This window comes from Nycticebus coucang, chromosome 2, assembly GCF_027406575.1.
Source record: "Nycticebus coucang isolate mNycCou1 chromosome 2, mNycCou1.pri, whole genome shotgun sequence".
Taxonomy (NCBI): Eukaryota; Metazoa; Chordata; class Mammalia; order Primates; family Lorisidae; genus Nycticebus; species Nycticebus coucang.
In genome coordinates, this window is record NC_069781.1 from 115107561 (window position 1) to 115134156 (window position 26596).

Genomic DNA, 26596 nt, shown 5'->3' on the forward strand with positions numbered 1-26596 from the left:
AAGAGTAGGGCGCCAGCCCCATATACCTAGGGTGGCGGGTTCAAACCCGGCCCCAGCCAAAAACTGCAAAAAAAAAAAGCCAGGACTATAGACACCTGCTACAACACCTGGCTAATTTTTTCTACTTTTAGTAAAGACAGCATCTCCCTCTTGTTCAGGCTGGTCTTGAACTCCTGAGCTCAAGGGATCCACCCACCTCGGTCTCCCAGAATGCTAGGATTAGAGGTGTGAACCACCATGACCAGTTGATTTTTATTTATTTATTATTATTTTTTTTTTTTTTTTTGAGACAGTCTTTCTCTGTCGCCCTCAGTAGTGTCATGGCATCACAGCTCACAGCAACCTCCAGCTCTTGGGCATAAGTGATTCTCTTGCCTCACCATCCCGAGTAGCTGGGATTACAGGCGCCCACCATAATGCCCAGCTATTTTTTGTTGCAGTTTGGGTGGGGCCGGATTCGAACCTGCCACCCTAGGTATATGGGGCCGGCGCCGTACTCACTGAGCCCACAGGTGCCGCCAGACCAGTTGATTTTTAAAAAAAATTTTTTTTTTTTTTTTTTTGGAGAGACAGAGTCTCACTTTGTTACCCTCGGTAGAGTGCCATGGCCTCACACAGCTCACAGCAACCTCCAACTCCTGGGCCCAAGCGATTCTCCTGCCTCAGCCTCCAGAGTAGCTGGGACTACAGGCGCCCGCCACAACGCCCGGCTAAAAAAATTTTTTTAATTTATCTGCATTCATATTCAAATCCCCTGAGCCCTGGAGGGGTTGAGTCAAATCTACCACACTGAAGCCTAACTCAAAATGAGGTAACAAATGGCCCTGTTTCTTATTTTAATATTATAAAAACTTTATAGAGGTGCTATGAACTGCAGGCTTGTGGGTCCTCCCCCAAAACAAATTCGTATGTTGAAGTCCCCCCTAACCCTTGATGGGACAGTATTGGGAGGCAGGGCCTTCAGTTGGGGATAGGTCATAAGGGTAAAACCCACTACCCCATGGGATTATAAGAAGAGGAAGAAAGATCAGAGCTCTCTTTTCTCTCTGCTACGTGAGGACAAAGCAAGGAGTCACCCATCTGCAAGCCAGGAAGAAAGCCCTCACCAGGAACCAAGTCTGCCAGCACCCTGACCTTGGACTTCCCAGCCTCCAGAACTGTGGGAAAGTAATCTGTTGTTTCAGTCCCACAATCTGGTGTATTTTGCTATAGTAACTTGAGAGGACTAAGACAGAGTTTGATCCCAAGAAGTGGGTGCTGCTGTAACCAACACGTAAAAACATAGGGATACAACTTTGGAATTGGGTATTGGGTAGAAGTTACAGGAGTTTTGAGGAATATGCTAGAAATATAGGACTGTGCTCTCAAGATTACCCCTTAGTTGAAAAAGATACACTCCATGTTCTCCTCTCCCTCCTGCCTATTCAGTTGACAGAGGTACATACACGGGGGAGTCAGTCTGGCTGGCCTCTGGGGTCTGCTGTCCATGCCGGGGTGGTGGTGGGATGTGGGACGGTGGTGCCTGTGACAGCTGTGAGCCTATGTCCGAGATGTCTATGGAGGGAGAAAGCAATCTCATTGGCCACAGGTCCACCTTCCTGTTGGACCCATTTCAGAGAGGGGCCAACTGAGTCCCCTCTAAGCAAAGGGCCCCTAGTCAAAGGCGTGGTTAGAAAACTCATCTTTGGGAGGCTTCAGCCCTAACTTGCTGTGTGGCCTTGGGCAAATTCCTATCATTCTCTGTGCAAGGAGGTGGCCATCTGCAAGCCAAAAAGAGAGCCCAAACAGGGTTTATGGATACTACTTGGCACTGCCTAGCATGCCCCAACTTATCTCCAAATTCAATTCAACCCTGAGCTGGGGTCTGCCTCCTTGTGCCTCACCCTCCAGAAGGGAGCTGTCACTGTCACTGACAGCAGGTGGGATGTTCACCAGGAACTGCCCTTGATCCCTCAACACCAACAGGGTCAGCTTCCCTTCTGACTTCTCAATCAGTCGCCGGGTGTCACTCAGGGATAGATTCTCACTGGATACCCCATTGATCTGAGAAGGACCAGGAAAGGAAGTAAATTGATGAGAGATGAGGATACTAGAAACAGTTTGGTTGAGGGGAGACTAGAAACACGCAATTGCAGGGGTAACGAAAAACTGACAACTTTTTTTTTTGTAGTGACAGAGTCTCACTTTATTTCACTTTATCGCCCTTGGTAGAGTGATGTGGCATCACACAGCTCACAGCAACCGCCAAGGCGATTCTCTTGCCTCAGCCTCCTGAGGAGCTGGGACCACAGGCACCCGCCAAAACGCCCGGCTATTTTTTTGCTGCTGTTCAGCCGGGGCCGGGTTTGAACCCGCCACCCTCAGTATATGGGGCCAGCGCCCTACCCACTGAGCCACAAGTGCCGCCCAAGAAATAGACAATTTTCTAAGAGGGGTAGGGGGCAGAAGGGAAAAAATTAAAAACATGTTGACTCTCCTTTGTCTCAAGAAGTAGAAATTTTCATTTGATCCTGCAATCCCATTACTGGGCATCTACCCAGAAGGAAAGAAATCCTTTTATCATAAGGACACTTGTACTAGACTGTTTATTGCAGCTCAATTTACAATCGCCAAAATGTGGAAACAGCCTAAATGCCCAGCAACCCAGGAACGGATTAACAAGCTGTGGTATATGTATACCATGGAATACTATTCAGCCATTAAAAAAAATGGAGACTTTACATCCTTCGTATTAACCTGGATGGACGTGGAAGACATTATTCTTAGTAAAGCATCACAAGAATGGAGAAGCATGAATCCTATGTACTCAATTTTGATATGAGGACAATTAATGACAATTATGGTTATGGGGGGGAAACAGAAAGAGGGAAGGAGGGAGGTGGGTGGGGCCTTGGTGTGTGTCACACTTTATGGGGGCAGGACATGATTGCAAGAGGGACTTTACTTGGCAATTGCAATCAGTGTAACCTGGCTTATTGTACCCTCAATGAATCCCCAACAATAAAAAAAAAAAAAAGAAGAAGTAGAAATTTTTCAGGGGACATTAGGAATAGATTTGAGGGTGACATTATAAACAATTCTTTTTTTTTTTTTTTTTTGAGACAGGGTCTCACTATGTCGCCCTTGGTAGAATTATCAACAATTTTTTTTTTTTTTTGAGATAAAGCCTCAAGCTGTTGCCCTGGGTAGAGTACCATAGCATCACAGCTCACAGCAACCTCCAACTCCTGGGCTCAAGCGATTCTCTTGCAGCCGCCTCCCAAGTAGCTGGTACTACAGGCGCCCGCCACAATGCCCAGCTATTTTTTTTTTTTTTTTTTTTTTTGTAGAGACAGAGTCTCACTGTACCGCCCTCGGGTAGAGTGCCGTGGCGTCACACGGCTCACAGCAACCTCCAACTCCTGGGCTTACGCGATTCTCTTGCCTCAGCCTCCAGAGCAGCTGGGACTACAGGCGCCTGCCACAACGCCCGGCTATTTTTTTGTTGCAGTTTGGCGGGGCTGGGTTCGAACCCACCACCCTCGGCATACGGGGATGGCGCCCTACTCATTGAGCCACAGGCGCCGCCCGCCCAGCTATTTTTTGTTGCAGCCGTCATTGCTGTTTGGCGGGCCTGGGCTGGATTCGAACCCAGCTCAGGTGTATGTGGCTGGCGCCTTAGCCGCTTGAGCCACAGGCCCCGAGCCAATTATCAACAATTCTAATTGGGGGTGGGACCTGTGGCTCAAGGAGTAGGGCGCCTGCCCCATATACAGAGGTAGTGGGCTCAAACCCAGTCCTGGCCAAAAAAAAAAACAAAAAAAAACAATTCTAATTGGGAGAGAGGGAGTGGCTAATTACAGGTGCTAGGCCCTCTCTGGGAGGGCCTAGAAACAAACATCTGAAGGTAGATTAGAAACATACAATTCCTAGAAAGAACATAGTGTTATCTCCACAAGCACCAGGAATCCATTTCTAACATTTTCCCTTGGAAAGGGAATAAAGGAATGTCTGTTTTTTTGTTTGTTTTTTGTTTTTTTGAGACAGTCTCACTACGTCCCCCTCAATAGAGTTGCAGAGTTGCATTTCACAGCAACCTCCAACTCTTGGGCTTAAGCGATTCTTTTGCCTCAGCCTCCCAAGTAGCTGGGACCACAGGTGCCTGCCACAGTGCCTGGCTATTTTTTGTTGCAGTTGCCATTGTTGTTTTAGCAGGCCCGGGCCGGGTTTGAACCCACTAGCCTTGGTGTATGTTGCTGGTGCCATAACCACTGTGCTACAGGCGCCGAGCTGGAATGTCTGTTTTCAATAACCCAGAGGAATGTGAGTTTCTAGTGCTCCACTAAGTTTGTTTCCGTTGCCTGCCCTGATATACTAGAAACAGATAATTCCTTCAGGTCACTAGAAATAGATTACTTTGCAGAGACATGAAACAATCAGCTGAAAGTAGTTTGGAAATCAAACAGTGGGAATTGATAGAAATGGGCTTTCAAGGGAGTAATCTAGAAAGAAACTACTCTTAAGGCAAGCAAGGTCAAGGGTACTAGAAACAGACATTCCTCCAGGGGATATAAGAAAGGGACATTTGGCAGTGGATTCACAGTAGCTGAGGGAGAAGGGGTTTTGTGCCCAGTGGTTTTCAGCCTTTGGAAAACAAGCAACAACCCAAAGGTACATGGTTCAGGCCCTGCCTCTGCTAACCTTGCCATGTGCTTTGGTGGCACTGCCTGCCCCCCACCTAGCCTTTGTCTCCTTGCCCACAGGACAGGGAGAAAACCTGGGCTTACCTGAAGGATGAGGTCTCCTTCTTGCAGCCCACGGTTCTGAGCAGCCAGGCCTGAATCTGTGATATGCTTGATGAAGATCTGACTTCCTAACTTGACCCCAAAGTCTATAGGAGGGAGAAGAGAAACTGAGGCAGGACTCTGGAAACTGGTGCCTGGGAGCATCCTCCTGTTATAAGGATGAAGCCCTCCCTTCCCAGCACCTCGATGACATCACAAGAATGCTGGTGTCCCCTTTGGGACTGAGATCCAATAGCATTAGTGATGTCTTCACGTGACTGGGAGGGAGGTGGTTAGGTGGGGGCTGTTAGTGATGTTGAATATGTGGCCTAAGAAGAGGATGCTATTCATGACATCACAGAGCTTTCAGGATGTAAATCTTGTTATTAAAATGATAGGGTGGCGATCTGGGCCCAGTGGCTCACGCCTGTAATCCTAGCATTCTGGGAGGCCAAGGCAGGTGGATTATTTGAGCTTAGAGTTGAATACCAGCCTGAGCAAGAGCAAGACCCCATCTCTGAAAGTAGCCGGGCAGTTTGGTGGGTGCCTGTAATCTCAGCTACTTGGGAGGCTGATTGCTTGAGCCTACCGATTACAGGAGCTTGAGGTTGCTGTGAGCTATGATGATGCTACCACACTCTAGCCCAGGGTGACAGAGATACTTTGCCTCAAATAATAAACAAAATAAAATAAAATAAATAAAATCAGAAAGAGTGTGTATTCAGGGCAGCTTGACTCTGTGCTCCTATCCTGCTTCCCCGAAAATAAGACATCCTCCAAAAATAAGACCTACTTACAGGAAAGATAAGACATCCTCTGAAAATAAGACCTAGCACATCTTTGGGAGCACACCTGAAAATAAGACACTGTCTTATTTTCGGGGAAACAGGGTAGGTTGCACACCTCAAACTTGACCCAATAAACTCTCTACTTATATTAAAAAAAAAAAAAAATTGGGGGGTTGGGCCTTGGTGTGTGTCACACTTTATGGGGGCAAGACATGATTGCAAGAGGGACTTTACCTAACAATTGCAATCAGTGTAACCTGGCTTATTGTACCCTCAATGAACCCCCAACAATAAAAAATAAAAATAAAAAAAATAAATAAAAAAAATTACAATGGGGTAAACAGACATCCCAGGGCCATTTGTTGGGTCATGACCAGAATTCTAAGGTCACGATGCCACTGTTGAGTGGAGACAGGGTCTGGAGTCAGATGTCTGTTGGCAATGGTGATGATGGGGGTGATGGTAATTCTAACACCATGTATTGTGACTGTATTGCTGTCACTACCTGTCAATCTCCTGTGCCTGCTGCAAAAAGATTACCACAAGCTTCATGGCTTTAATATAGATGTGTTATCTCACAGTTGTAGGGGTCAGAGTCCAAAAGGAGCTTTACTGGACTAATGTCAAGGTGTGGCAGGTCTGGGCCCTCTTGGAGGCTCCAAGGAAGGACCCATCTCTGCCTTTTCCAAAGTCTAGAGGCCACCCACATCCCTCAGCTAGGGGCCCCTTCCTCCCTCTTCAGAGCCAGCAGCATAGCATCTTCCAGTCTCTCTCTGCCTCTGACCCTCCTGACTTACATGAGAGCCCTGTGAGGACACTGAGCCCCCTGGATCATCCTGGATGACCTCCATCTCTTGACTTAATCCCACCTGAAGAGTCCCTTCTGCCATGTGAAGTGACAACACACAGACACAGATCCCAGGGATTAGGATGGGGATGTCTGTGGGGGCTGAGCCCACATAATAAGGGAACAGATGTTAAGACAGTGATGCTGTCCTTTTAGGGACACTAAATCCCATTGCCCACCTGACCCCTGTACCCTAGTCCTAAAGCTGATCTGGCCTGACCTCCCCACTCACCTTCACTGTCCCTTCTCCTCACCAACACCGACTTCACTGGCTTCATCAGCACATCCTGCCTCGGCAGCCGCTTATAGCCAGACACCAGGGCCAGCCCATTGGCCTCAGAGCCACTGCCTGGGCTTCTGCGCTCGCGGCTGCCAGCCCGGCTCCGGCGGCCAGCCCTTGGCCTTCGGGAGCGCTCACTCCAGGAGTGGCCAGAGCCACTGGATGAGTCACCCTCATAGCCCCGGCCATGGTCTACATCTTCCAGCCTCTGGGGTCCATCCTCCTCATCTGAGTCCTGGCGCCCTGGGCTGGAGGGGCTAGTGTTAGTGGCAGGCAGCTGGATCTTCCGGGGACGCTTCACTGTCTGTCAGGGGAGACAAAAGGGGTCAGCTAGAGGCAGAGGCCAGGGGAGGCACTGCCCAGCCACTAGGTGGCCCTGGGGACAGTCCCCTCCCACTTGGCAGCTCACTCACAATGTTGGCCATCTTGGTGCAAGTCTTGAGTATCTGAATGGCAACGGAGGAGGTGACATTCTCCATGGAGACCCCATTCACCATGACAATTTGGTCTCCCGTCCTGTGTGGGGAGGAAAGTAGGTCTCAGAGAGGAGGCCTCACGGAGTAGCCCCTCACACTAAGGCTTTCCTGGGAGCCTGAGAGGGTCCTTGGCACCTGTAGGTCTACAAGTCCTGGTCCTAATTCATTGTCATCCCCAGGTTCACAAAGTCATTTATCCTTATGAACCTCAGTTTTCTCATCTGTCAAATGGGGCCTCGTAGAACCCATCATAATAATAGAATAAAGCTGCAATTACACCTGGCATCTTCTTGCTCCTCACTTTTTTTTCTGTCAAGGCAGAGTCTCACTTTGTTGCTCTCGGTAGAGTGCCCTGGTATCACAGCTCACAGCAACCTCCAACTCTTGGGCTTAGGCGAGTCTCCTGCCTCAGCCTCCCGAGTAGCTGGGACCACAGGTTCCCACCACAACACCTGGCTGTTTTTTTGTTGCAGTTTGGCCAGAGCTGGGTTTAAACCTGTCACCCTCAGTATATGGGGCCGGCTCCTTACTCACTGAGCCATAGGCGCCGCCCTTGCTCCTCACTTTTTTCAAGTCTCTCCCCTCCATCCACTTCCTAGTTTTTTGCCTTTTTTTTTTGTTTGTTTGTTTTGAGACAGAGTCTCACTCTGTTGCCTTGAGAGGAGTGCTGTGTCATCTGTCTAGCTCACAGCAACCTCAAACTCTTGGTCTCAAGTGATCCTTCAGCCTCAGCCTCCCAAGTAGCTGGGACTACAGGCATCCACCACAATGCCAAGCTAATTTTTCTATTTTTAGTAGAGACGGGGTCTCATTCTTGCTCAGGCTGGTCTCAAACTCCTGAGCTGAAAGGATCCTCCTGCCTTAGCCTCCCCGAGTGCTAGGATTATAGACATGAGTCATTGCAGGTAGCCTTACTTGCTGCTCTTCTGCCCGTCTCTTGCTGGGTTTCATATTCTTTCTTTCTCTGAGCTGGTCCCCAATTGTAGGCTGAGTTAAGCCATATCATCCACCAACCACTTGGGATCCGGAGCCATTTTATCAACAGAATTCCCAGGAGCCTCCCACCCCCAAGGGTTCAGAACACCAGGTCACTTTCCCTCCTGCTCAAAAAAGTTTTCAGAACTTTATGTTTCAGGAGGGCCCTGGGGCCACTATGATCCTAAGAATTGCTATGAAGGACCAGGAAGTGCCTTGGGAAAAAGAACAGCAAGTTGGTGACTGCCCTGCTGCCAACCCCAAGCCCTGTGTTGACAGTGCTGGAAGGTGCCAGGCACTTGCCAGCCTCCTAGCTTTGGCCTGCATAGATCTCTCCTCCTGACATGCCCTGGCCCTGCCAGAAACCAGCTGCCTGGATACCTACCGCAGCCTGCCCTCAGCCGGCCCTCCAGGTACCACATCGGACACAACCACAGATCCACTGGGCCTGTCTCGGCCTCCAGAGATTGCAATGCCGAAGCCTCGGCGGGGGTCCTGAGGAGGAGAGACAGAAAGAGCTTTTGTTTCCCCTAGGATAAAGGGTCTCCTCTCGTTTGAGCTAGGACTGCACTGACATGTCTCAGCCCTAGGCAGGGGGAAGCAAGCCTCACCTTGCAGAGCGTGGCTGTGTGCTGCTCCCAGATGGTTAGCGCCTCCATGTCTGCCACCTAGTCCATAGGAACAGAGGAGATGGGTGTGAGGCCACACAGGCTCATCAGAGCATCCAGGGGTCCCCAACCCTGGTGGGGAGTCCAGTTCTGACATACCTATCATCAGAGCCTGTGTGTAAGTTGCTACTTCTCTCAAGACCTCACTTTTTCATCTGCAAAATGGGTTTAAGCCAGTGATTCTCAAACAGGGGTGACTCTGCCCCCCCAGGGGACACTGGGCAATGTTTGGGGAGGCTTGTGGTGTCACAGTGGGGGAGGAGATGCTCCTATGGAGTGGGTGGAGGCCAGGGTCAGCTCAGCACCTGCAGTGGCCAGGATGGCCCCATACGAGAGAAACCAAATCCTCCAAATATCAGCAGTGTTGGGGAAGGAGACCTTGATTTGAGTGAATCAAACAATACAGGGAGCAGAGAAAAGGCTGTGCCATTATACAACAGGTTTGGTCCTGCTTCAGAGCCTTTGCATGGGCTATGCCCTCTGCCTGGAACACTTTTCCCCAAATCTTTCACCTTCTTTTGCCCAACTAAAACTTCCCTGGTGGGGCGGCACCTGTAGCTCAAGGAGTAGGGCGCCGGTCCCATATGCCAGAGGTGGCGGGTTCAAACCCAGCCCCGGCCAAAAACCACAAAAAAAAAAAAAAAAAGTAAAACTTCCCTGGTGAGGTCATCCCTGACCATGCTGTTTAGAACTATAAACCTCTTCCCCACAACACCTAATCCACCTTTTCCTTCACAGAACTCACAACCCTTTGCTCTCCCCCAACTCTCTAGGCTGGGTTTTTTGTTGTTGTTTGCTTGTTTGTTTGTTGAGACAGTCTCAATCTGTCACCCAGGCTAGACTGCCATGGTATTAGCTTAGCTCATAGCAACCTAAAATTGTGAGGGTCTCTAAAACTCCTGGGTTCAAATGATCCTCCTGCCTCAGCCACCCAAGTACCTGGGACTACAGGTGTTCACCATGATGCCTGGTTAATTTTTCTATTTTTAGTAGACAAAGGGTCATGCTTTTGCCCAGGCTGGTCTTGAACTCCTGCCTAGAGTGCAGTAGTGTCATAATAGCTCACTCACTGTAGCCTTAAACTCTTGGGCTCAATTGATCCTTCTGCCTCAGCCTTCCCAATAGCTACAAGTATATGCTACCATGCCTGGCTAATTTTTCTATTTTTTGTAGAGACAGAGTCTTGCTATATTGCCCAAGCTAGTCTCAAATTCCTGGGCTCAAGCAATTTTTCACACCTCAGCCTCTGGAATAGCTGGGACCACAGGTGTGTGCTAGCCCTCTAGGTTTTCATCTTATCTGCTACTGTCCATCTCCCCCTCTAGTGCCTCAGCTCCGGAGGGAAGTAATTTGTTTTTTGTTCACAGCCAAGTACTCAGTTCTCTATCTAGAACACTGCCTGGGTCAGGCAGGGATTCAATATGTGTTCTCTGAATACGTGAATGAATGAATAAATCACTTCCTTTATGCCAGGTGCTTTGCACGTATTGTCTCATTTAACTCACTCATGGAACGGGCATTCTGTTACCCCTATGTTACAGATGAAGAAACTAAGGCACAGAGCAGTGAAGTCACTTGCCAAGGCAACAGAGCTGATAGAGGGTGGGGCTGCGGAACACAACCTCAGAACCTGCAGTGTGGATTCTTTTTGTGCCCATGGCTCAAGTGCAAGGTCACTGGGCCATGCCTCTACCCTCCCATCTCTTCTGGGGGGAGGAGGAGCTTGTAGAAGTAACTCCCCTCCCCTAGACCTGTTTCCTGGTGTGACACAGCAGGTGGGTGATTCTCTCCCACCTTGGGCATACTCCAGGGCCTCATAAGCTCTGGGATCTCCAGGGAGAGCAGAGCAGCATTCTTGGAATGGGGAGAGTAGACAGGAGAGAAACAAACCTGAGGGTGGGGCCCTATAGTCACCATAGAGAAAGGCCCTGCAGTTCCCAGAAAGCTAGGTCAGCACTCATGACCAGCACTCAAACCTCATGTCCACCCCTGGCTTGCTGCCTGTTTCCCCATCTGTAAAATGGGCACCCCTACCCTGTCTTTCAGGGATATGGTGCAGGAGGAGGGCATGGAATTAGTGCATGAAAAAGCAGAAGGAGCCTCTGGGAATTGGCAGCCGCTGTTGTTTTAAGAGGTAATAACAATGACATTCATCCTTTGTATAATAAGTTACACTATTCCCCGCAGTGAGTGCTTTATGCTTTATCCACTTAATCCTCACAGCGACCTTACAAACTGGTGCTGCTACTATTCCTGCTTTATAGGGCAGGAAAGGGAGGCCCAGAGAGGTTCAATAACTTACCTGAGGTCACACACAGCACCACTGAGGTGACCTTGGTGTGTCCTTTTTCTTAATAACCACTTCCCTAAACTACCTGCTTGTTCTTTTTTTTCCTGAGCTTATTTTTTAAAATGATCCTTTTTTTACTTGCTTTGATGTTATACTCTATGTCACTACGTAGCCCCTCCACCCTGAATGTTGATGTCTTGGCTTTATTTTAAGAACCCTAGGGAACCAGGGCCCTGGGAGAAGGATGGGGAGTGAGAGGGTGCAGGTGGCCCAGGCTTGTCCCAGCTTGTGTAGGTTCATCTCCATGGATACCAGAGGCTTTGTCTAAAACCCTCCAGGGCTCCTAATGCCCTAGAGGTTAAGCCTAACCCCACAGCCCACCTCATTCTGGTTTACCTCCAAACCTTAGCTCTGGCTGTCCCCTGTATCTATGACACCCTTTAGGGGAATGCCCCATAGTTGGCCCTGTCACTGGAGAGTCTTGGCTCAAATGCCACCTCCTCAGCCCAGCTAACCAATTTTTTCTGATATCAATCACTCCTTCCCGTTTTATTAGTTTGTATTCAGGGAATCTAAAACTACCTTTTACCATGAATCATCATTTGGTGAAGTTCTGGTCTTTCCCCTTAGACCAGTGGTTCTCAACCTTGCTAATGTCTCGGCCCTTTAATACAGTTCCTGTGGGTCGCGACCCACAGGTTGAGAACTGCTGCCTTAGACTGTGAAGGCAGAGCATGTCTGTCTTTCCCAGTACTTAAGGCCCATGTGATTGGCCCATCAGTGCCTCCAATCCAACTTCTTTTCAAGCACCTTGGCAAACTCCTATTCAGCCTTCACAGCCCTAGTGGCACTGTCTATTCCTCCAGGAAATGAGTCATCAACCCCCACCCCCATACATACATTTTACATCCCTCCCTCTGGCCCACTGGTGATTACTGGGCCCTGGGATGTCAGGATCTTGCTGTGTTTGTCCAACACCTTCCTGATAGGTAGTGCCAGGGGCAGGACCTCAGCACTGTCCTCACAGGACCAGCCATGATGGGGAGGAGTTTGAGAAACAGGTAAATACTGGAAATAAAAAGCACTTGGGGCCAGGTGGCAGTGGCTTGCACCTGTAATCCCAGCACTTTGGTGGGCTGAGGTGAGAGGATCGTCTGAAGCCAGGAGTTCAAGACCAGCTTGGGCAACATATTGAGACTCTGTCTCTACAAAAACAAAAGGCACTTCAGGCAGGAACTCAGCTGGATATGTCCTGAGGTCCTTGCTCCCTTAACCCTACCACTATCTAAATAAGCTCTGACGCGGGTGGGGGGGGCGGGGTTGGTCCTTTGTCCCCACCTCCCCCACCGAGCTGCAGCTGGACACAAACACTGCAGGGGAGATGCCCAAAGGGACCCCCAGAGGCCTTTTGCCAAGTCACACAACAGTCTGTCCTCTCTGCCCCACCTCCAGTCCTCACCCCACCTTCCGGAACAATAGTTGGGGGGAGGATTGCAGGAAACAAACAGGTTAGGAAGGAGATATGGAGAGACTTTCCAGGGTGTCCGGCAGGAGTTGATAGTGGGAACCAGAACTGCCCAGCCCCAGAGTTTGGGGATGGTATATCCACACACCCACTTCAGACCCTTCTAGAGCCCAAGCTGAGACCCTGGATGGGGGTGTTGGGGTCAGGGGCTGTGACAGTGAGGTCCTACTGGAGACAAGGATTGCCCACCCCAACCACCCCAGCTGGTTTGCTGGTCCCAACTGCTGCCTATGCTGAGTTAGGCAGGCAAATGGCTCTCTGTACACAGTTGGCACCCTATAAATTGTTGAAACAGTCCTGCAGCCTCTCCACATTCATCAAAGCTACCCCAGCCCACAAAAGTAGTCATTGCCTACCTTTCCACCTCGAGTGCAAGAGCTGAACAAGCCTGAATACTCTTGGGGACCTGTATGAACTTCTTTGCTGAGAACCTACTGTGTGCCAGGTTCTTAAAACATTTGGCTCTTGGAATCTTCCCTATGCTCTTCTTTAAAATAATGATCACCCATTTTAAAGATGAGGTTCAGAGATGGGTTCACTCACTGGCTCAAAATTACACAACCATACTTGGCAGAAAAACCAAAATTTGAACCTAGGTTGAGGGTAAGGGATGCTGACAGAGGAGGCCGCTTTTTGAGGCCGGGTTCTAGGAGGTCAGTGTGGGGGTACGGATGCAGCTTGATATGCTACAGCCTTGATATGCTAGAGCCTCGGGCTAGCCACCGCATTCCTCCGGGCCTCAGTTTCCCTACCTGTTATGTAGGTAGAGGGCGTTCTGGAGTCTTGGGTCCGACTCCCAAACCCTTCCTCGCTCCTACCCCAGACCGATCCCCTCCCCCTGCCGCCTTGGCGGGCTACTCGCCTGGAATCTCACCGCCATGGTCCGCCCCAGGGCTCTCCAGCGCCCCTACCCGAGAGGGGCCTGGAAACGGTCAATCGGCCCCCAACCTCGGGTTAGGGGAGAATGCTGGAGTGGGGCCCGGCGGGGTAGGGGACCAGCTGTCGCCCTCCTCCCGCCAGCTTCACAGCTCCCGGCTGCACCTGCCCTTCTTCCTCCTCAGGTCCCCGGCCGGCCCCGCCCCTGCCCAGACCCGCCTCCGGGACGCCTTCGGACTCTCCCGCCATCTCCTCTCATTACAAGATCCAGGCCCTGTGGTGGAATAACCAGCCCGGGTTTTTCATCCAACCGAGCACCTGTCTGCGCCCCGGCCTGGAGACCTGCCAGATAAGGCTGCAAGAAAGGCCTGGCAAGAAGCATCACTGCATTTGGAATGGAGCCTGCGATTTGGAAGGGTTTTTTTCCATCCGCGAAATGGGCATATTTTTAGGTTTATCTGGGACACCTCTTGGATCAGGAATTTGTCGAGTGCCAGAGACCTCCGGAGCATAGGACTAGTCGTTCTCAGGTCACTTATTTTCAGGAAGTTTACCCCACTTTACAGATGGGAAACTGAGCCTCGGAGAGGCCAGGGGCATGGACTTTATGAAGATGCGCAGCAGCCACCGCTCACTTTTCGTATACTCCTAGCCTCCGAGTGTCTGCACATCCAGCTCTGGGCTGGGTCCCCTGCTGATGAGGGGAGGGAAGGGGAAGGGCGGGAGAAAATTCTTTTTCTTTCTTTTTTTTTTTTTTTGTAGAGACAGAGTCTCACTCTTCTGCCCTCGGTAGAGTGCCGTGGCCTCACACAGCTCACAGCAACCTCCAACTCCTGGGCCTAAGCGCTTCCCTTGCCTCAGCCTCCGGAGTAGCTGGGATTACAGGCACCCGCCACAACGCCCGGCTATTTTTTTGTTGCAGTTTGGCCAGGGCCGGGCCTGAACCCGCCACCCTCGGTATATGGGGCCGGCGCCCTACCGACTGAGCCACAGGTGCCGCCCCGGGAGAAAATTCTTTAGGTTACTAGGAGCAAAGGTCAGGCTTCCTTCTCACCCAGTGCAGCCCCACCCTCAGGGCCTCTGATTCCAAGATTCCTAAGAGATTCCTAATGAAACACCTACTAAGGATCGGACCAGGATTGGAAACCTCTAGCTGGGAGCGGGGGAGGGAAGAAGTCGCCCTTGTGGGCGGAGTTCTCAGAGGCCCCACCCACACATTCCTTACTATTAAACATTTTTCTCGGAGCTGGGCTCTGCCCCACCTTACCCCATGGTTGAAGGGGCAAATCTGGACATAAACACTGCTTCACAGCGTTAACCAGTCAGGGCTGGGGAGGGAGAGGAGAACCAGGTGGTGGCAAAGGGGAAGGCAGAAAGGAAATTCTAGGGAGTAAGGAAAGGCTTCCTGGAGGAGGGGGCATTGCAGCTGGGGTTTTGAAAGTTGGTTAAGAGGGGCGGCGCCTGTGGCTCAGTGAGTAGGGCACCGGCCTCATATACCGAGGGTGGCGAGTTCAAACCCAGCTCCGGCCAAACTGCAACAAAAAAATAGCCGGGCGTTGTGGCGGGCGCTTGTAGTCCCAGCTGCCGGGAGGCTGAGGCAAGAGAATCACGTAAGCCTAAGAGCTGGAGGTTGCTGTGAGCCGTGTGACGCCACAGCACTCTACCGAGGGCAGTAAAGTGAGACTCTGTCTCTACAAAAAAAAAAAAAGAAAGTTGGTTAAGAGTTGGCTAAGTGAGGCTCAGCACCTGTGGCTCAAGCAGCTAAGGCGCCAGCCACATACACCTGAGCTGGCGGTTCGAATCCAGCCCAGGCCCGCCAAACAACAATGACGGCTGCAACCAAAAAATAGCCGGGCGTTATGGCGGGCGCCTGTAGTCCCAGCTACTTGGGAGGCAGAGGCAAGAGAATCGGTTGAGCCCAGGAGTTGGAGGTTGCTGTGAGCTGTGATGCCACAGCACTCTACCCAGGGCGACAGCTTGAGGCTCTGTCTCCCCCCCCCCCGAAAAAGAAAGAGTTTGCGAAGTGAACAAGACAGACAATGTCAAAATCTTTTTTTTTTTTTTTTGTAGAGACAGAGTTTCACTTTATGGCCCTCTGGTAGAGTGCCATGGCATCATACAGCTCACAGCAACCTCCAACTCCTGGGCTTAAGCGATTCTCCTGCCTCAGCCTCCTGAGCAGCTGGGACTACAGGCACCCGCCACAACACCCTGCTATTTTTTGGTTGCAGTTCAGCCGGGGCTGGGTTTGAACCCACCACCCTCGGTATATGGGGCCGGCGCCTTACTGACTGAGCCACAGGCGCCGCCCCAATGTCAAAATCTTTAAAGCCCACAACGATTTCTCAACCCCTCTATTGCAATGTTACCCAAAACACTAGTCCAGAGACCCCTGTCATCCAGAGTCAGCCCCTCAAGGGCTCCAAAGGCCCCCTAAGGCAATAAACCTTTGCTGAAGCCTCTTCTAAGGACCCAGTTAGAACCTCAGGATCAAGAGAGCTAATCCCAGCTCGTTCGCCTATTTACTATGTGTATGTGACCTGCGGTAAATTACTTCCCCTCTCTGTGCATCAATGTCCACATCTGTAATTGGAGAAAATAATAATCCCTACACCACAGAATGGTCAGGAGGATTAAAGGGGGCCTAGCATAGGACATAGATATAGCCTGCTGCCCCATCCTAGCTGTGTGCCCTCATGCAAGCCACTTTAACCACTCTGTGCCTCAGTTTCCCCATCTGCCAGCCTCAAAGGGTTAAATAAGTGAATGTGCATAAGATGCTTAGACAGCCCTCACCAATGTTGGCTAGTTAGTACTATTACTTTCATTAGCAAGTCTACCACCAATTTTTCTTTTTTTTTTAGAGACAGAGTCTCACTTTATGGCCCTCGGTAGAGTGTCATGGCATCACAGCTCACAGCAACCTCCAACTCCTGGGCCCAAGCGATTCTCTTGCCTCAACCTCCCAAGCAGCTGGGACTACAGGCGCCCACCACAACGCCCGGCTATTTTTTTTTCGGTTGCAGTTCAGCCGGGGCCGGGCTCAAACCCGCCACCCTCGGTATATGGGGCCGGCACCTTACCGACTGAGCCACAGGCGCCGCCCATCTACCACCAATTTTTTATTTACAATGAAGTAGTGTCTAGAGACTCACTGAAGTAGTGGCCCAAGACTCACTGAAGTTTGCACAGCAAGGGTTCCTGCAGCCCCACACTCTTTCAGGACCCATGCTGATCCAAGCATTAAGAAACACCCTTAACAAGGGACTTTACCTAACAAATGCAATCAGTGTAACCTGGCTTATTGTACCCTCAATGAATCCCCAACAATAAAAAAAAAAAGAAGAAAAGAAACACCCTTAACCAGACTAAGGCTAGCTGAACACCTATTGTATACCTACAGACAGCTCAGCTTTTCCCTCTGTGATGTCCAGCCATCAGCAGGTGGTGCAACAAATGATTTTAGGTGGAACAAAGTCAAAGGTTTTTTTAAATAGCTGTGTGTTTATTTTAATATTGTTACGGAGTGTGAGGGTTCCTTCACTTTCTTATGTATCATAAGAAAAACATAAGTTACTTACAGGCCCACACACATCTGGGTGCATGGCTGCAGTCACTCAGGGGATACTGATTAGGTCTGGCAAAATTAGACAGGTGGCTTGCAGATGCTCAAAGCTGGTAGAAAATCCTGCATTCCTGCTCTAGAAGCCTCCTGCCCTCAGTACCATTATCTAAAAAATAAGTAGATTGAATTCATTGTAATGAAATGAGGCTTCTGGTTCCTGTTTATTGAGCGTTTGGTTGGCTCCACCCATGGTTACACATGACCCTCATATGCCCATTTTACAGGTGAGAAAAATGAGGCCAAATGGCAACTAGCCAATGGGATTTGGCCCAACACTCTAAACCAGCATCTCTCACTGGAGGGGTCCACACTTTTAGTGTTCGAAACTCAGAGATGGCCGGGCACGGTGGCTCACACCTGTAATCCCAGCACTGTGGGAGGCTGAGGAGGGAGAATCGCTTGAGCTCAGGAATTCGAGACTCGCCTGAGCAACAGTGAGACCCCGACTCTTGAAAAAAAATGGAAAAACCCAGCCGGGCGCCAGCGGCTTCCGGAGGCTGAGGCAGCGGGGTGCCCGCAGCCCGAGTCTGAGGTTGTGGTGAGCTACCATGCCCACTGCACTCTGCTGGGACCCTGTCTCAACAAAAAAAAAAAAAAAACTCAGAGATGAAAATAAAAATAAATAAATAAACAAAAATTCAGAGGTGCTCCTGGCATGGAGTGGTTGGAGGCCAGGGACACTGCTCAATACCCTTTAAAGCACAGATAACCTCACCCCAGAGACTGATCTTGCCCCAAATATCAATACAGCATAGCAAAGAAGGCCTCCTTTAAACCCCTTTACAGGAGGAAGGTAGGCAACTGCCATAGGACACATGGTCTTCCTGTAGCCACCCACCACTCTGCTGTCATATTTATGCCATGCTCAAGATCACTCAATGGCTCCTTAGTACCCATTGTCCAACTTTGTGTTCAAATCTAGGACTTTGGAGAAGGGCATGGCTGGTGCTGACCCACAGGACTGAGACCACCACCCCTGACCTCCAAATCACCTTGAGGAATTAAAACTCTGCTTTTTAACGATCCACTTAATTTATATATTCATTCTTCCATTAATTCGCTCAACAACATTTCAAGCTCCTACTAGACACCAAGTATATGATGAGCTTTGCTCAAGATCAGGGACCAACTTTCTACCCCAAATTGCAGTGCCAGGCTCAACCAGGGCAGGGCAGTGCTGACGTGACCTGAAGGGGTGGGGGCGGGGTGCAGTAGACTTTGAGTCCTGGAAGTACTTTGGGGATGACTCCGTTCAACCCCTTTTGAGTGCTTGGGTTGAAACTAAGCCCCAGAGAGGGCAGGGCCTGGGCTGAGGTACCCCACTGATTCCTGGACACCAGGAAGGGTGGGAGCCTTGGGAGGTTTATGCCTGCTCTGGAGCTTGGGTCTTCCTAGTTTAGGTTGTTTTGCTGGGCTGGACAAAGCTGAGATCTTATCTGTGGCCTAACAGGTCTGACCAGAACCCAAGAATGCCCTGAAGCAGCTCTGCAGCCCCATTGGGCTATAGCTCATTCTTTTAGTATTCACTGAGTACCCACTATGTACACAGTGATGGGCCTGCAGGACTGATAGCACAGACCCAGGGGAAGCCCCTGGTCCACCGTGGAGAGAGACAATAATTGAAAAATCACAGATATAAATTTAAAAGTGTAACCTAGGCTTCTGATGGTATCTAGTAGGGAGACTTTACCTGAGCTGAGGGTCACATGGAGGGCTTCCCTGAGATGGAGGCACCAGAGTTGAGAACTAACTTTTAATAGGAGTGACCTAGGTAAGAGGGATTCAAGAAGAGAACAGTTAGAGCTGTGGGAGGTGAGCAAGGACCTTGGGGAGGTCTGAGGAAGGTAGATGTTTTAGACAGAGGAGCTGCCTGTGCAAAGGCCCTGGGGCAGGACCATACCTGGTTGGAGAGGCCCACATGGCTGGAGCAGAGTGAGGAGGGAGAGACAGGAAGGAGGGGAGGAAATCGGGCAGGTGGGGAGGAGGACAGGGTATGTCGTGGAGGGTCTGGTGGGCCTCAGGGAGTATTGGTTTTTGACCACAAGGGAGGTCATGGAAGGCTGTAGGTCATGGAAGGCTGTAGGCAGAGGGACTGGCCCTGACTCAGGTGCTCACATGTGCCCTCTAGTGGCTGCTGAGGGGAGGACAAACTCAGTGGAGCGTGGGCACTGAAGACTAAGACAGAGGCAACTGTGGAGGTCCAGATCAAGATCAGGGCCAGCAAGGCAGAGGAAGAGCACAGAATAAATAGGCAGATTCTGGAAGCATTTAGAAGCAGAGCCTCAGGCCAGCCATTTTGGCTCACACCTGTAATCCTAGCACTGTGGGAGGCCAAGGCAGGTGGATTGCTTGAATTCAGGAGTTCAAGATCAGCCTGACCAAGATCAGCCTGACCTGTCTCTACTAAAAATAGAAAAAACTAGCTAGAGGTTGTGGCAGGCACCTGTAGTCCCAACTACTTGGGAGGCTGAAGCAAGAGGATGTGTTGAGCCCGAGAGTTTGAGGTTGCTGTGAGCTATGAGGCCATAGCACTCTACCCAGAGCAATTTGGTATGACTCTGTCTCAGAAAAAAAAAAGAATAGAAATAGAGCCTTTTAGACTGGCTGACAGACAGGATGTGGGAAGTGAAGGGAACTCCCAGGTTTGTGCCTGAGCCTCAGGAAGGAGGAGGTAAAATTTCTTGTGATGAGGGCGGCGCCTGTGGCTCAGTCGGTGGGGTGCCGGCCACATATACGGAGGGTGGCGGGTTCAGGCCCGGCCCTGGCCAAACTGCAACCAAAAAGTGGCCGGGCGTTGTGGCGGGCGCCTGTGGTCCCAGCTGCTTGGGAGGCTGAGGCAAGAGAATCTCTTGAGCCCAGGAGTTGGAGGTTGCTGTGAGCTGTGTGAGGCCACGGCACTCTACCGAGGGCCATAAAGTGAGACTCTGTCTCTATAAAAAATAAATAAATAAATAAATAAAAATAAAAAAAATTTCTTGTGATGGGACAAGGTTGGGGCAGGGGAGATAGAGGATGCAGCTGAGGCTAGACAGATAAGTTTCTGGGGAGGTCACCCAGAGAGCCAGAAGTAGGGAAGACATAGGCCCAGCTAGAGGCCTGCAAGGTGTTAATTTACTCTTTTTTTCTTATTCCTGCAATGCTGTAATTATTCTTTTTTTTTTTTTAAATAACTTTAGTACCTATATATGTGTTTTGTTTTGTTTTCTTATGATTTTTGGCCAGGGCTGGGTTTGAACCTGCCACCTCCGGCATATGGGACTGGCGCCCCACTCCTTGAGCCACAGGCGCTGCCTATATATGTGTTTTTTTTAAGAGCAGAGTCTCACTCTGTTTGCCAGTCTGGAATGCAGTGGCGTAGTCACAGCTCATTGCAACCTCCAACTCCTGGGCTCAAGCGATCCTCCTGTCTCAACCTCTCAAGTAGCTAGTACAACAGGCATACACCACCACACCTGGCTAATGTTTAAAAACTTTTTTTTTTTTTTTAGAAACAGAGTATCAGTTTGTCACCCTCGGTAGAGTGCTATGGCATCACAGCTTACAGCAACCTCCAGCTCTTGGGCTTAGGGATACTCTTGCCTCAGCCTCCCAAGTAGCAGGGACCACAGGTGCCTGTCACAACGTCTGGCTATTTTTGTTGCAGTTTGGCCAGGGCTGGGTTTGAACCTGCCACCCTCAGTATATGGGGCTGGTGCCCTACCCACTGAGCCACAGGCAACTTCCCCTAAACATTTTTTGTAGAGATGGGGTCTTGCTGTATTGCTCAGCCTGGTCTCAAATACCACATGTGAGGTGATCCTCTCACAGCAGTCTCCCAAAATGCTAGGATCACAGGTGACCCACCATGCCTAGCCTTTATTATTATTTTTTTGTGTGTGTGGTTTTTAGCCAGGGCTGGGTTTGAACCCGCCACCTCTGGCATATGGGACCGGCGCCCTACTCCTTGAGCCACAGGCGCCGCCCGCCTTTATTATTTTTTAATAAACGTTTTATTTTGGAATAATTTGTAATTTACAGAAAAGTAAGTACACAGAGAATTTTCCTATATGCCTTCCCAATTTCCCCAAACATGAAGATCTTACCACAGTATATTTGTCACAACTGAGAAGCCAACCCTGGTGTGTACCTATTCACTAAACTTCAGCCTGTATCCAGAATTTCCCTCAGGCTCTTTCCTGCTCCAAGGCCCTGTCCAGGATCCAACATGGCATTTAGTTGTCACGTCCCCTCAGGCTCCTCTGGGCTGTGACCATTTCTGTCTTTCCTGTCTCTTGACCTTAACAGTCTGGATTGGACAGGTCTTTTGCAAAATGTTCTTCAGTGTGGGTTTATCTGATGCATCCTGGAGTGACTAGACTGCGGTGATGACTTTTGGGAGCCCCTGGGAGGTTTTCAGGAACCTGAATGGAGAAGCGAGGCAGCAGCAGAGAGGAGAGGTGGCCGGGTAAGAGGACACGCCCTGGTCCCTGGGTTCCAAGAGCAAAATCACCTTTGATGAAAGAGAGATGAGAGGTGTGCAGGCTCCAATGCAAAGCACCCAAGGGCTGAAGAATGGTCCAGGGGTTGGTAATGTGGAGGTAATGGGGGACCTTACAAGGGGCTCCTAAACACAGGAGGGGAAGGAAGGTAAGAAAGAGAGCATAGAACCTTCTAGAAAATTGGTGGGTGGGATGTAGGTCAGAGGGTTTAATGGAGGGTGTTTTTCCCCCCAAGACAGGAGAATGCCAAGCTCTAGAAGGAAGCTCTACAGCAGTGAGAAGAAGAGCAGTGTCCCAGAGAAAATTCTAGTCCCTGCCTCATTTTCTCCATCTGTAAAATGGGGATTTTGGGGCGGCGCCTGTGGCTCTGTCAGTAGGGCGCCGGCCCCATATACCGAGAGTGGTGGGTTCAAACCCGGCCCTGGCCAAAACTGCAACCAAAAAATAGCCGGGCGTTGTGGCGGGCGCCTATAGTCCCAGCTACTCGGGAGGCTGAAGCAAGAGAATCGCTTAAGCCCAGGAGTTGGAGGTTGCTGTGAGCTGTGTGAGGCCACGGCACTCTACTGAGGGCCATAAAGTGAGACTCTGTCTCTACAAAAAAAAAAAAATGGGGATTTTGGTTCTGACTTTGAGCAGTACTGGAGGAAGGCTCAAAAGTTTAAGCAGCTCAGGCATGGTGGCTCCTGCCTATAATTCCAGCACTTTGGGAGGCCAAGACGGGAGGATTACTTGAGGCCTAGAATTTGAGACCAGCCTGAACAACACAGCAAGACCCCCATCTTACAGAAATTTTTTTTAGACCGGACATAGTGGCTCACACTTGTAATCCTAGCACTCTGGGGGGCAGAGGCAGGGGGATTGCTTGAGCTCAGGAGTTCAAGACCAGCCCAAGCAAGAGTGAGACCCCCATCTCTACTTTAAAAAAAAAAAAAAAAAAATCAAGGGCCAGGTGCAGTGGCTCATGACCGTAATCCCAGCACTTGGGAAGCCAAGGCAGGTGGATTGTTGAGCTCACAGTTTTGAGACCAGTCTGAGCCAGACAGAGACCTTGTCTCTAAAAATAGCTGGGTTTTGTGGCGGGTGCCTGTAGTCCCAGTTACTTGGGAGGCTGAGGCAAGAGAATTGCTTAAGCCCAAGAGTTAAAGGTTGCTGTGAGCTATAAAACCATAGCTCTCTACCAAGGGTGACAAAGTGAGACTCTATCTCAAAAAACAACAACAACAACAAAAAAAAAAAACTAACCAGGAGTAGTGGCACACACCTGTAGTCCCAGCTACTTGGGAGGCTGAAGCAAGGGAATTGCTGGAACCCAGGAGTTTGAGGTTGCCATGAGCTATAAAGCCATAGCACTCTACTGAGGGCGACAAAGTGAGACTCTGTCTCAAAAAATAAATAAATAATAAAAACAATTAAAAATATAAAATTCTCTTTTGAATAAGCTGTAAAATCTTACAGGTTACCATGCTAATTAACGAGTTCAGCAAACTTTTAAAGCACCTCTTTGTTTTCTATTTATATAAGAGTTATGCTATGATTTTACGTTTTGACAGGAAACATCCTTTAATATCATAGAACCAAAAGACTTCAGCTGGCATTTTCTCCTTATTCCAGCTCCATCACTGCTCACCTGGACTAGCCCAGTCCCTTCCTCCCTGGTCCTCTGCTCCCACCCTTACCCCCCACGATCTCCTCCCTGATCTCTCCTGCCTGCAGCTGCCACCAGAGAGTACCTGGGAGCACCTGAGTCAGGGCCTGCCTCTCCTCTGCCCACAGCCTTCCATGGCTCCCACCTTCCTGGGGGGAAGAAGGCCAAATCCTCCCCTTGGCTCACCAGGCCCTGCACAACCTGTGTTGTTCCTTCCCTGACTTCCTTTCCTCCCTCTCTCTCCCTCTTCACTGTTCCAGTCACATAGACCTCCTTGCTGTGCCTCCAACATTCCAGGTCCAGTCCTGCTTCAGTGCCTTTGCACGGGCTAGGTCCTCCTTGGAATGCCCTTCCTCCAAATATCAGTTTGGCCAACTACTCAATTCTTTTTTTTTTTTTTTGAGACAGAGCCTCAAGCTGTCGCCCTGGGTAGAGTGCTATGGCATCACAGCTCACAGCAACCTCCAACTCCTGGGCTTAAGTGATTCTCTTGCCTCAGTCCCCAAGTAGCTGGGACTACAGGCGCCCATCACAATGCCTGGCTACTTTTGGTTGTAATTGTCATTGTTGTTTGGCAGGCCTCGGCTGGATTTGAACCCGCCAGCTCTGGTGTATGTGGCTGGTACCTTAGCTGCTTGAGCTACAGCCAACTACTCAGATTCTTCAAGTCTTTCCTTCTCAAAGAGCATTCCATCATCCTCCTACTTAAAATTAGAAAGTATCTCTAACCCTCATTATTGTGATGCAATTTACTTACTTATTATGTGCCTTGGCTTTCTCCCCCCACCAAAATATAAGTCCCCAAAAGAGCAGGAAGCTTGGTCTATCTTTTTTTTTTTTTATGTTGTGAGTTTTTTTTTTTTTTTTTTTTTTTGTAGAGACAGAGTCTCACTTTATGGCCCTCGGTAGAATGCCGTGGCATCACACAGCTCACAGCAACCTCCAACTCCTGGGCTTAAGTGATTCTCTTGCCTCAGCCTCCCGAGTAGCTGGGACTACAGGCGCCCACCACAACGCCCAGCTATTTTTTGGCTGCAGTTCAGCCAGGGTCGGGTTTGAACCCGCCACCCTCGGTATATGGGGCCGGCGCCTTACCAACTGAGCCACGGGTGCCGCCCTGTTGTGAGCTTTTTTAATTTTTTAATTTTTTGCAGTTTCTGGCCAGGGCTGGGCATGAACCTGCCTCCTCCGGCATATGGGGCCGGTGCCCTACCCCTTTGAGCCACAGGCACCGCCCCAAAGCTTGGTCTATCTTGTTCCCTGCCAAATTGCCAATGCTTGGTAACTACACACCTGGCACACAGTAAGTGCTCAATAAATGCCAATTCACTCCCTTGGAGGCCCCTCCCCCAGGCACGTATTCCACTAACTTCAACCCATTCCAAAGGGTGTCAGGCTCCACCCTGTGCAAACATTGCTGGGCTGGCACCCAGCCAGGCCTAAAGAGGAAGAATGAGAACCCAAACTCCCTGCTGTGGACTTTCCCCAGAACGCAGGGCCAGGTGGAAGTCTTAAGGCAGGCAGGCAACTTTCCCTCAACTCTGCATTTGGACTCTTGTCTGCCTGACAGTTCTGATTTGCTGTGCAGCTCTAGGCAAGTGGCTGGTCTTCTCTGAACCAGTGTTTGCAATCTGTAAATCAAGGAGGTGGATGGAACAGTGGGACTGAACTAGTGCTCACTGTCACCCCCATATGACCAGGAAACTATTATTTCCTGCTCTCAGCAGCCCTGTGATATAGTGACTCTCACATGACCAGGAATCTATATTTTCCTGCTCTCAGCAGCCCTGTGATATAGTGACTCTTACTCTTATCCCATTTTACAGAGTGAAAATGGACAGGAAAAAGGGCTGGAAGGCAGATCTATCAGACTCTGTGGGGTTTTCTCTCCCAAACTCAGGCAGGGTGGCTGACAGTGGAGATGTGTGCTGCCCCAGCCGCACAGCTCCCCAAGTCTGAAGTATCCCCACTCCCCAGGAGCTCCATGGCCACACAATCCCAAATCCACCATGGGTAACCCCAAATGCCAGGCCTGTTCTGTGCCCCACTGTGTGAACACCTGTGCCTGGTGGAGGGGGCCCTCTGGGTCCTGGACAAAGAGACCTGAGGTGCAATCAGACACTCAGTTTACAGGGAAGCTCCTTTTGTCCTGCCATTTGGGAGCAAATGACCCAGAAAAATCTCCTGCCATTGGCCCCTCTCCTCTCCAGGTCTGGGGTCTCCTCTTCCCTTCTCATTTTCCCCCCACAAGGAGTAAAGATTATTTCCCAGCACCCTCACCCCCAAAACTCCTGGAGTCTCCAGCAGTGAGATTGAGTAGGTCGGGAGAGGGTGCTACAGTCGTTTAAAAACTTGGGAGCCTTTTTTAAAGTTCTGGAGAGGAATGAGGTCACAGCCCACGTCATCTGTCATCTGGCCTGTCTCAGGTTGTGGAAGATAAACCCAGTGCCACCCCCCACCCCCAATTGTCATTCCTTTTCTCAGTTTGGGGGATCAACCGGTGCCTCTCCCTCTCCAACCCCCAACCACCTGAACCAACAATGACCCTTTTAAGTCTTGGCTCTGGCGTCCTAGGCAGGCCGCCAGGGGCAGTAACTGCCAGTCAGATAATCCCTTGGAAACTATGTAAGATGCCCACGCAGGAGTTTCAGTTTCCTGTTTTCTGAGGAGCCGGAGGGAGGCAATTGAGGGGTCCAGGACCCTGAGGTGGTAAAAGCCAATTCAGAAGATGCCCACAGGGTAGGGAGAAGAATGGGGCAGGGGACTTACCTGTCTATGAGGTTTGGCGGCCTCTGGGCCTGCGTCAGGAGCCAGGGCCAGGGTGTCCACCTGGCATTGGGGGTAGGGAGGGCACCTGAGCCTTGTGGGTCTGACCTCCCCACCTGGGGGCCCAACCTTTCCTCCGTCTGGTGGCAACAGGCAGGTAGGTCCTATGCTGGGTGGGACTCACAAGCGTGACAATGTGCAAGGCAAACCTGTGAGAGTGAGAGACCTGCCAGTAGGCGGATTGGGTGTGTGGCTCTGTCGGAAGGTGCTCTCACGTGGCAGCAGTTGGCCTTAACCCCTGATCACCCAGAGGCCAGGGACACCATAGGACACAGAATCCTGCTCCTGCCTATAAACTGGCGTGTTCACAGGAAAATACCTGTTGAATATAGTAAGGAATGAATGAGCCACATCTCCTACCCCTTCCTCCCTGCACTGTCCTTCTTGGACCTGGAACCTCTCAGCCTTTATACTTGGTGTGCTCTGCCAAGCATGCGGTCCTGCCAGATTGCCACAAGGCAGGCGGACTCCTTTGTCCCTGCAGATCTGTGTGCAAATTCTGCTTCTCTGCCATGAAGTGACTGGATAACTATG

The 26596-nt window shown here is 50.3% G+C and overlaps 1 protein-coding gene across 6 annotated transcripts in view; it reads right to left on the minus strand.

The window, feature by feature from the left end:
* The window catches only part of TJP3 (tight junction protein 3), a 42698-nt gene extending 16463 nt beyond the window's left edge, over positions 1-26235 (minus strand). Inside the window, exons 1-10 of one of the 6 annotated variants that reach the window (XM_053580088.1) lie at positions 26006-26235; positions 18804-18880; positions 17070-17219; positions 8741-8797; positions 8515-8624; positions 7092-7194; positions 6631-6982; positions 4767-4870; positions 1884-2043; positions 1446-1554 (exon numbers count right to left, since the gene is read on the minus strand). In XM_053580088.1, coding sequence (XP_053436063.1) covers positions 1446-1554; positions 1884-2043; positions 4767-4870; positions 6631-6982; positions 7092-7194; positions 8515-8624; positions 8741-8797; positions 17070-17093 — 1019 coding nt within the window. In that variant the 5' untranslated portion in view covers positions 17094-17219; positions 18804-18880; positions 26006-26235. Of the gene's footprint in view, positions 1-1445; positions 1555-1883; positions 2044-4766; positions 4871-6630; positions 6983-7091; positions 7195-8514; positions 8625-8740; positions 8798-8896; positions 8953-13474; positions 13768-17069; positions 17220-18803; positions 18881-26005 lie in introns of those variants that run through there. The other 5 variants (XM_053580108.1, XM_053580080.1, XM_053580118.1 and 2 more) reach the window with 5 other exon arrangements.
* Positions 26236-26596: the final 361 nt, after the last annotated feature.